Below are 10,040 nucleotides of genomic sequence, written 5' to 3' on the forward strand. Positions count from 1 at the left end.
CTATGCTCAGATGCCGTCGAAGGTTTTCTTGGAACTATGCTCAGTTACCGCCGAGGGTTTTCTCAGAATTATGCTCAGATGTTGCCGAGGGTTTTCTCAGAATTATGCTCAGATGCCGCCGAGGGCTTTCTCGGAATTATGCTCAGTTACCGCCGAGGGTTTTCTCGGAATAATGCTCAGATGCCGTCGAGGGTTTTCTCGGAACTATGCTCAGTTACCGCCGAGGGTTTTCTCGGAATTATGCTCAGATGACGCCGAGGGTTTTCTCAGAATTATGCTCAGATGCCGCCGAGGGTTTTCTCGGAACTATGCTCAGTTACCGCCGAGGGTTTTCTCAGAATTAGGCTCAGTTACCGCCGAGGGTTTTCTCGGAACTATGAAGGTTTTTTCTCGGAACTATGCTCAGTTACCACCGAGGGTTTTCTCGGAACTATGCTCAGATGCCGCCGAGGGTTTTCTCGGAATTATGTTCAGATGCCGCCGAGGGTTTTCTCGGAACTATGCTCAGATGCTGCCAAGGGTTTTCTTGGAATTATGCTCAGATGCCGTCGAGGGCTTTCTTGGAACTATGCTCAGTTACCGCCGAGGGTTTTCTCGGAACTATGCTCAGATGCCACTGAGGGTTTTCTCGGAATTATGCTCAGATGCCGCTGAGGGTTTTCTCGGAACTATGCTCAGATGCTACCAAGGGTTTTCTTGGAATTATGCTCAGGTGCCGCCAAGGGTTTTCTTGGAATTATGCTCAGATGCCTCCGAGGGCTTTCTCGGAACTATGCTCAAATGCCGCCAAGGGTATTCTTGGAATTATGCTCAGATGCAGTCGAGGGTTTTCTCGGAACTATGCTCAGATGCCGCCAATGGTTTTCTTGGAACTATGCTCAGTTATCGCCGAGGGTATTCTCGGAATTATGCTCAGTTACCGCCGAGGGTTTTCTCAGAATTTTGCTCAATTTATATTCAAATTATGCTCAGTTTATACTCAGATTATGCTCAAATTATAAATCACACACTTGCACAGTTGTTACATCAGTTAGGGAGAATTTTCTAAAATTCAAGGATCTGACACTGTCAGTGAGAGTTTGCGCTGAAAGACCTGACAATCTTTTAATTCGGGGAGAGCTTTACCCTCAAGGATCCGAACACTTCGACGAATTGCTAAATCAGGCTGCAAAATGAACTGTCACTAGCTTTGGCATTCATATATCGCACTATCTACCAAAATAGATTTGCTATCTAGTTTGCTTCAACTCTCTGCCAAAGAGGGGCATCTGTAGACACCCCATTTTTGCACTTGCCTGATTAATCAACTCGTCAACCCGATCGCAATGATTCCCAATGATGGATGTGTATTCCATTGCTTTATTTCGTTACCAGATGTGTTTCAGAAATCCGGATGAGGTATCTCGAACTGATAAAACCTTAGAAATCACGTTACGCTAGGAAAATACGACTCTAGAAACATAGAAATCATCATCTTGCAAACGAAAAGAAGCTTTATGATAAAAATCGCTAAAAATTGACCAAATTATCAAAATACCCCTAACATCAAAACGACCCTAGAGCCTACGTTACAATTAGGAAAACTCATTCAACCACATAAAACAACAAATCGAAATCAAATAAATCATTTTACCAATTTTCACAGAATTCGACAAAATTACGAAAATACCTCTCATAAAGTTCACAACCATTTCACACAAACAATTTCATAAATGACACAAACTAATATTTTCATTGAATTCCTTATGAAAAATCGATTCTAAAACATCCTAGAACATTAAAAATCGACTTAAAACGTGAAAAGTCCTCTCTGGGGGTAAAATGGTAATTTCACAATTTTCATAATTAAAATTTTTGAAATTAATAAATAAAAAATTAAATAATTAAAGTGAAACATTAATGAAATTAATTTAAAATTTTGAATTAAAAAAAATCGATCAATCGGACTTTCAAGTAAAATTGTTGAGGGTTCGTGAGATATTTCTTTAAGGACCCCTCCATTTGGGGGTCCAAAGAATTAAAGATATTTTAGAGGGGGGTTCTCCAAATATTAAAAGTAAATCAAGCAAGACTAAAGTCAAGGTATTAAAGTCAATCAAGTGAGACTAAAGTCAAAATTAAAGTCAATTAAGCAAGACTAAAGTCAATCAATTATGACTAAAGTCAAAATATTAAAAGTCAATCAAATAAGACCAAAAGTCAAAATCATAATAGAGTTCTAATTAAATAATAACTCTATTTAATAGAGTTCTAACTAAAAAATAATTCTACCTAAAACAATTCTAATTAAAACACAATTCTACCTAAAACAAGTCTAACTAAAACACAACTCTAATTAAAAGAACTCAAATTAAACACTAACTCTATCAAAATCAATCCCTAAAAAAATCTATAAATAGAGGTGCTTACACCTTATTTTCGTATCAAAGAAAAAACCCTTAGGAAAAGTAGGTGAAGAAGCCTCCACAACCTCTCCAAAATCCTAATTTTAGAGCCTCAACTCCTTACCTAACACCCCTGCTTCGATTTTAGCCTAAAAAACACCCAAAAACCTCTCTAAAATATCCCAAAAATCCACAACAAATTTGAAGCACCCAGATCCAAGAAGGAGATACCTTACCTCGGAGATCAGAAATCAGATCCGGAGATAGAACGAAGTAAGGAATACGGTACAAGAAGCCGTTTTCACTAGATCTGAGGGAATAACACTTTTACAGATCGAAGGTAAGATTTTCATTATTTTTTAATCTAGGTTTGTCATTAGCGATGTAGATTTATTTGGGATAAGTAGAGACTGGCAATGACTGGGCGGGGTTGGTGCCTAACACCTTCCAACCCATTAACATGATCCCCGGATTCAGATTTTTTATAGTAGATTAGTTCTTTTTTATCCATTGTAGAGTCAGTTTGGTTCCTAGACCATAATAACTAGGTGGCGACTCACAAACCTCAAGGGTCAAAAGCGGATCCGCGCACCTCGCGGATCGAGGGCGCTTTCACCATGGATCATCTAGAAAGAAATATATCGATTGAACTTATTTTACTTGTTCTGTTAACAATGTAGTCTACCAATTTGAGCAGCAATCATCAGATGCAACTGTCACCTCAGATAATGAAGACTCGACAAGGGGCTTTACAGCTGCTGTTTTGTTACCGTTAGATCAAGGGTTGGTCTGTGTCATTGCAGATCAGTAGTTTCTTTTTTGTGGATATAAAGTTTTTGGGTGAGGAGGAAAAGGTATTGTTCTGTAAAATTCATTCTTGTGTTTATACTGCTGAAATTAATATGATACTGGGTAGATTTTTTGGCCTTGGAGATCATTTTGATGGACCCTCAAATTGTTAGTCTGATCCTTCTATGTGCAGGATGGATGTGTTTGAGCTTTCCTGACCTAAGTATTTCCTAGGTGCGTGTGTATGACCTTGCATCCATGTCATGTTCCTATGTGTTGGCTGGGCATTCTGAAATTGTACTATGCCTAGACACATGCATTTCAAGTTCTAGAAGAACACTTCTTGTAACTGGAAGCAAGGACAATAGTGTGAGTCTCTCTCTTTCGTCTCCTCTCGCAAGGCATTTATAGATTTGTGTATTTAATCATTTCCAATTGTTTTTTGAGTGTTTTCAATTACATATGCCACATGGTACAACTAAAAAAAGCACTTATACCGGTTGATTACTGTTGGTAATTGTGTTTGGAGAAAACATGATCAAGATATATTTTCTTATTCTTATTCTTATGCTTATCTTCAAAATAGCTTTTGTGTTTTCTGGAGTGGTGACCATATAGGTGAAACTTGTTCCCTTTTTTAATTGATTTCTCATTTTTATTATCTTCTATGGATTACAGGTGAGATTATGGGAACATGAAAGTAGGTGCTGTATTGGAGTTGGTACTGGTCATATGGGAGCCGTTGGAGCTGTTGCATTTTCAAAGAAACGGAAGAATTTCATCATTAGTGGTAGTAGGTGAGCACTGAGGGACAAACAATTTATTCCTGAATATGGTTGTTGCTTGTAATCACATGGAAGAATGAGCTATGTCTTTCTTGAATGGTTTATGCTTGCATTTATGCGTTTGAATCTTAGTTGGGGTTTTCATTTCAGATCTTGTAGTTCAATTGATGGGTTGGACTTGGAGGTGTGCATCAGTTTTAATTGCATTTTTTTTGCAGGATTGTTCATAGAGATATCAAGGCAAGCAACATCCTTCTTGACGAAAAATTCCAATCCAAGATTGGGGATTTTGGGCTAGCTAGGTTCTTCCTTGAAGACAAAGCGTATCTCAACACCACATTTGCTAGAACTTTGTGAGTTGTTTGCTTATTATACAAGATTATAAGTATTAGATTATAAAACACAATTATGTAATCCACTTGTATGAAAGACTGTAAAAGATTAATCATGGAGTGTTGTTTGTGTCTCTTATAGAGGTTATACGGCCCCTACATACGTCATTAGAGGAGAATTATCTGAAAAGGCTAAAATTTACAGCTTCAGGGTTCTAGTGCTCGAGATCATTAGTTGTAGGAAAAACACAGATCTTTCTGTACCATCAGAAATGCAATATCTTCCCGAATATGTAAGCCTTATAAGCTTTTTCGGGTTCTTATGTTCTTTAATTCTGGTTCTTTTTCTTTCGTTATACTTCAATCTCAATTTGCCAATTTTCTCTTCTTGTATATAGGCATGGAAGCTTTACGAGAAATCTAGAGTACTTGAATTGGTGGATCCAAAACTACATGAAGACAGGTTTGTAGAAAAGGATGTCTTATAAGCAATTCAAGTGGCGTTCTTATGCTTCCAAGCTTACCCAAACATGCGGCCACCAATGTTGGAGATCGTTGCTATGTTAATATGTTTTTCTATTACTTTGGGTTGATATCTCGATGTACCAAACCTTTTCCATGTAGGTACGAGAGCGCTATTAGGACTTTTTAGAGAACAGTAGCAATGGAGGGGAAATCCGAACCTTGAGGAAAATAAAAGGACACGATAGAGCGGAGAGAGCCAGAAGGGATCAAAAGCATCACGACCATTTGCTTCTAATTTTATTTTATTTCTAAGCAATTAGAGCTTGTTTAGTAATGAAATTTCAATATATAATATGAATTTTGAGTTGTTTAGTTTAATTTGGAGTTTGTTTTATGATTTTTGTTTTGTTTGTTATTTTTCATATTTTTTTTATATTATTATTTCATTTATTGTGGTTGGTGAATTAGATGACCGTCCTATTGTTTGTTAAACCTCCATATTCGACGGTCATATTCTATGGATTTTTTTTTTTTTAAGCCCATTCTCTAATCAATTTGATAGTTCAGGACCGTCAAAAAAAAAAATTCTACAAGAGAATATTTGACGGGAGGGTCCGTCAAATTTCTCAAAATTTGACGGGCTAAGACCGTCAAATATGGGCTTTTTTCACATAGTGTAGCCATATCACCATCATCGTCATCTCTACAACACTCTAACAACAGTAGGGTTGTTACTTTTTCTTCTCTCCAACACCTTTCATGGTCATCTTGGTATAGCCAGAAGGAACGCATCGCAACCACCATTATGTCGTAGAGGTAAGTTTGGTTTTATTTTTTTTTATCTTCTTATTTTTCTTTCTCCTCCTTTTCTCATTTTATTTTGTGTTCATGATCGTCCGACCTTCATTAACGTGTTTATAACATTTATCACGTATTCCTAACTTTTTGGATTCAAATTTTTTGCATATATATGAATTTTTGATTAACTGATTTGCCACGTGTCTATAACGTTTTGATTTAAGAATTTTGCATTTATATGTATATATATATATATACATATATATATATATTTGATTCACTGATTTGCCACATGTCCATAACGATTTGATTCAAGAATTTTACATATATATATATAGATGAATTTTTTGATTCACTGATTTGCCATGTGTTTAAGAATTTTTTTTATTCAACAATTTTCCATATATGGGAAGGGATCAAGGGACATATGAAAAAACATATGTAAAAACAATGTAACATTGGTTAGAAGTTTCAGATTGAGCTGATTTTTTGTGAGGGTGATTTCTAAGATGGGAAGATCATCCGAAAAAAACAAATGTCCAATCTGAGACTTCTAAGCCCATTAAAAGTGATTTAGAATGTGGACCATCGATTTTTTGTGAATTTTTGCCAATAATTCGTAAATCGCTTTTGATGGATTTAGAAGTTTCAGATTGAGCTGATTTTTTGTGAGGATGATCTTCTCATCATAGTGACCATCCTCACAAAAAATCAGCTCAATCCAAAACCTCTAACCCATATTTTGAAAAACTATTGTTTTTACATATGTCCTATGAACCACCCCTATATATATATATATGAATTTTTGATTCATTGATTTACCATGTCTTCCAATCGTTAGGATTTAAGAATTTTATGTACGTATATGAATTCTCGGTTCGCTAATTTGTTATAAGTTTACGATGTTCCCAACTTAAAAATTTGACATGTATGAATCTCCAATTTATGGATTTGTTAATATGTTTATAATTTGCCAATTTTTAGATCCATATATGTTCATATTTTCTTAATTTATCCTACATGGTATTGATTTTTGCCAATTGTGAGATCCATATATGTTCATATTTTCTCGATTTGATAATTTTACAAGGTATAGGATTTTACCAATTTCGAGATCTATGCATACTCATATTTTCCTGATTTGATAATTTTACATGATATTAATTTTAGTCAATTTTGAGATCTATGTATGCTAATATTTTTCTAATTTGGTAATTTTACATGATATTAATTTTTACCAATTTTGAGATTCATGTACGTTCATATTTCATTAATTTGGTGATTTTGTGCGATATTGAATTTTTTCAATTTGTTGAGTTACCGTGTGTTCATAATTTCCTAATTTGATAAAGTTCATATTCATAATTTCTATTTTAAAAAACTTATCTTTGGAACTTTCTAATTTGGGAATTTCATAATTTTCTGTTTTGGGAAAATTCATATTCATGAATTTCTAATTTAGAAATTTAACATTTTTTTTAATTGTCCAATTTAGGAGTTTTGTATTTTTCTTATTTAAAAATTTCATGTTCATGGAAATTTATGACTTTCTAATTCAAAAATTTCAAATGTCTATTTTGGAAAATTCTTATTTGCAAATTTCTAATTTGGAAAATTTCATATTCTTAATTTAGAAGCTTCATAAATTGCCAATTTAGAAATTTCACATTCATAATTTTCTAATTTAAATTTTTTTCACAAATTCCTATTCTATTTGATTTGGAAAATATTTGTATACACTACAAAAATGAGGGTTTTTAGAGGCTTTTTGTTTGGGCGGTTTTGTGAAGTGTCAACAAAGGAGTAGTTTAGGGGCAGTTTCGTTAGAAACGCCTGTGAAGAATGACGATTAGGTATAGTTTCGTTGGAAATGCCTATGAAGAATGACAAGCACCAGATGAATGGGAGGCGTTTCCGTTGGAAACACCTTTGAAGAAGGAAGAAACGAAACCCTAAATCGATTGAGCTGATTTTAATGGTAAAAATCGATGGCAAATTTGTGAACCGCCCTAATAAACCCTAAATTGAGGCTCTTTCTTCCAAAATGCCATTAAAGAGATGAAGAATCGAGACATTTTCAATTTGGCGTCTGGTCTCCATTTTGGCGGTAAGTTCTTCGTTTCCTCTTCTCTTCTTTCCCACTTCCAATATATATCTCCGTCCCATTACAGAATGATCCCATTCTATCACAAATTGTCAAGGTCGAAGAAGAAGAAGAAATGAGGGTTTTTGTTCAAAACCCAAATCTATCAAGAGTTAAAATAGGCAAGTATTTTTTTTCCTTGCAATACAATTGGTTTTGAATGATATTTAATTTTTATTTTTTATCATTAGGGTCCAATGCTGATTCAAATTTAATTTTTTTATTTTTATTTTTCAGAATATATGATTTATAGTATTTGGTTGATACTAGAGAATTAAATCTCCTAAACTTTTGTTCTACTACTCTCTCTCTATATATTATGTAAGTAGTCGCCCCTTTTCTCAAACCCTTTGTTGTTCGTTTTTTTATTTAAATTTTTTTATATAATTCTTTTTATTTGCTTATGTTTAATCATCTATTGTTAAAATGTATGAAGTTTTGAGTTTTGGTTGTCCCTATTTGTGTGGTTTTTGGTATAATTTGTAAGGTAGTTTGTGCTGTTTTTATGAAGAAAAATCAGAGGTGTATCCTAACATTAAAATTTTTCATTTCAAGATGAGTATATTTTTTTGTTGTTCCCTTTCTTTGAAAATAAGTACTAGAGGAGGAAGAGGTTTAGAAAAGAGAGATGGAGATCGAAAATCCTATGAGAGTAGGATCTTGCTCTTTTGCGGAAGTGGTGGCTAGATTGAGAGATAACGCAGAGGGGGGTCCTTCTTTACTTGATGTTCCTAATCCGAGATCTTAAAAAAAGCCATCGTTATGGCTTGGAGAACCGTCGATCTCTTTCTTGGATGAAGATGTGAAGGCTAGTTCAGAGAAATTCAAGTTTGCTCTGGTAGCAAAGTTTGCAAAGCCTAAAAATGGAGGAAAGCAATTTCATCCAGGAGTGGAAAGTGTAAGGAAGTTAGTCCGATCATGGAAACTTGCTGGGAATTGTGAAGCTCTAACACTGGATTTTCTTCATATTCTCCTAAACTTTTCTATCAAATCAGACATGATTTCGATTTGGTTAAAGGAGAGGATTTCTATTGATGGCTTTATGATGAGATTTTTTCAATGGACTCCTCTCTTCTGTCCTTCGGAAAGAGATGATTGGATTTCTTTTCCCAGCATTCCTTTATTCTGTTATGAGGAAGCGAACCTTCGAAATCTAGCCTCGGTGGTGGGTGAAGTCCTTGCTATCAATAGAGCAACCAGTCATGGCACGCGTCTAAATGGGCTAGAGTTTGTGTTCTTCTGGATTTGCTCAAAGAAAATCCAAAGAGAGTTAGGATTACTCATGGGCAATTTGGTTTATGGCAACCAATTGTTTATGAGTCTATCCCTCATTATTGCACCAACTTCTTTAAACTCGGTCATCAGGAATCTTATTGTAAGTTCAAAGTAGGGCTGGTCAAAGAAGTTGTCACAGGGCCTAAGATTCTACAAAAGCAAAATGTGCCTAAGGTAGGGAAGGAATATAGAGAGAAAGCTTAAAGTGTGGCTCTTAATTAATGCCATTATTTCCAAAAGACCTTTGGTCATTCTTGAGGGATCAAAAAAGAAGGAGATTGATCAGGCCGTTCTTGTGAAAGAACAAATACTGCTGTAATTTCAATGAATAATTTTCCACTCACTTTATTGATAAGAATCCTATGTTATATACACAATGGTTGAGAAGCTGATTTAGGAAATATATAAATGGTAAATCTAAATCTATGCTACTGTTACAATGTACAGCTGTAGAATTCAAATCTTAGAATCAGATTTGAATATATAATTAATGACAGAATATACAGCTGTAGAATTCAAATCTTAGAATCAGATTTGAATATATAATTAATGACAGAATATATGATATGGGCTAGACATGCTCTGTTTTGATTTGAGTAGGATCCACGCATGCTTCCCTTATACGCCCCCGCAAGATTGAGCTTCCATCGGCAAGACCAATCTTGTTGCGTAATAATCCCGTGCGCTGTTTTGACAATGGCTTCGTTACCAGATCAGCTAATTGGTCTTGAGTATGAACATGTCTTACTTGGATGCTTCCTTTATGCACTAAGTCACGCACAAAGTGAAGATCAATTTGAATATGTTTCATGCGCGAATGATTGACTGGGTTAAAACTAAGATGTGTGGCGCCGAGATTGTCACATAACAGCTGGGGTGTTTCTTTGATTGGAAATGCTAGTTCTTTGGAAAGAGTGGACAACCACATTGTCTCGGAAGCCGCATTTGCTAGTGCGTTCAGCTTCTGTTGTGGATCGTGCAACTGCTCTTTGTTTCTTCGAGCTCCAAGAAATGGGGTTAGATCCCAAAAAACTTATATATGCAGAGGTTGACGTGCGGTCATCCACAT

The 10,040-nt window shown here is 35.2% G+C and overlaps 1 protein-coding gene and 1 pseudogene across 3 annotated transcripts; one reads left to right on the top strand and one right to left on the bottom strand.

The window, feature by feature from the left end:
• Positions 1-2,989: 2,989 nt before the first annotated feature.
• Positions 2,990-5,140, top strand: LOC147389023 (cold-responsive protein kinase 1-like). Of its 3 annotated transcripts, XM_086417550.1 has the most exons (7): positions 2,990-3,238; positions 3,367-3,542; positions 3,852-3,970; positions 4,177-4,311; positions 4,433-4,583; positions 4,689-4,753; positions 4,915-5,138. In XM_086417550.1, the coding sequence occupies exons 2-7, from the start codon at positions 3,432-3,434 to the stop codon at positions 4,940-4,942; spliced, it is 609 nt and encodes a 202-aa protein (XP_086273676.1). In that variant the 5' UTR covers positions 2,990-3,238; positions 3,367-3,431; the 3' UTR covers positions 4,943-5,138. The 3 variants fall into 3 exon arrangements, 1 of the variants encoding a protein (XP_086273676.1); XR_015170397.1 differs by having other exon boundaries at positions 4,433-4,753; positions 4,915-5,140; XR_015170398.1 differs by lacking the exon at positions 2,990-3,238 and having other exon boundaries at positions 3,297-3,542; positions 4,433-4,753; positions 4,915-5,140.
• Positions 5,141-9,831: 4,691 nt separating this feature from the next.
• The window catches only part of LOC147389024 (secreted RxLR effector protein 161 pseudogene), a 525-nt pseudogene continuing 316 nt past the window's right edge, over positions 9,832-10,040 (bottom strand).

The sequence above is a fragment of the Akebia trifoliata genome, chromosome 12, assembly GCF_017979445.1.
Source record: "Akebia trifoliata isolate Shusen 1 chromosome 12, ASM1797944v1, whole genome shotgun sequence".
NCBI classification, from domain to species: domain Eukaryota; kingdom Viridiplantae; phylum Streptophyta; class Magnoliopsida; order Ranunculales; family Lardizabalaceae; genus Akebia; species Akebia trifoliata.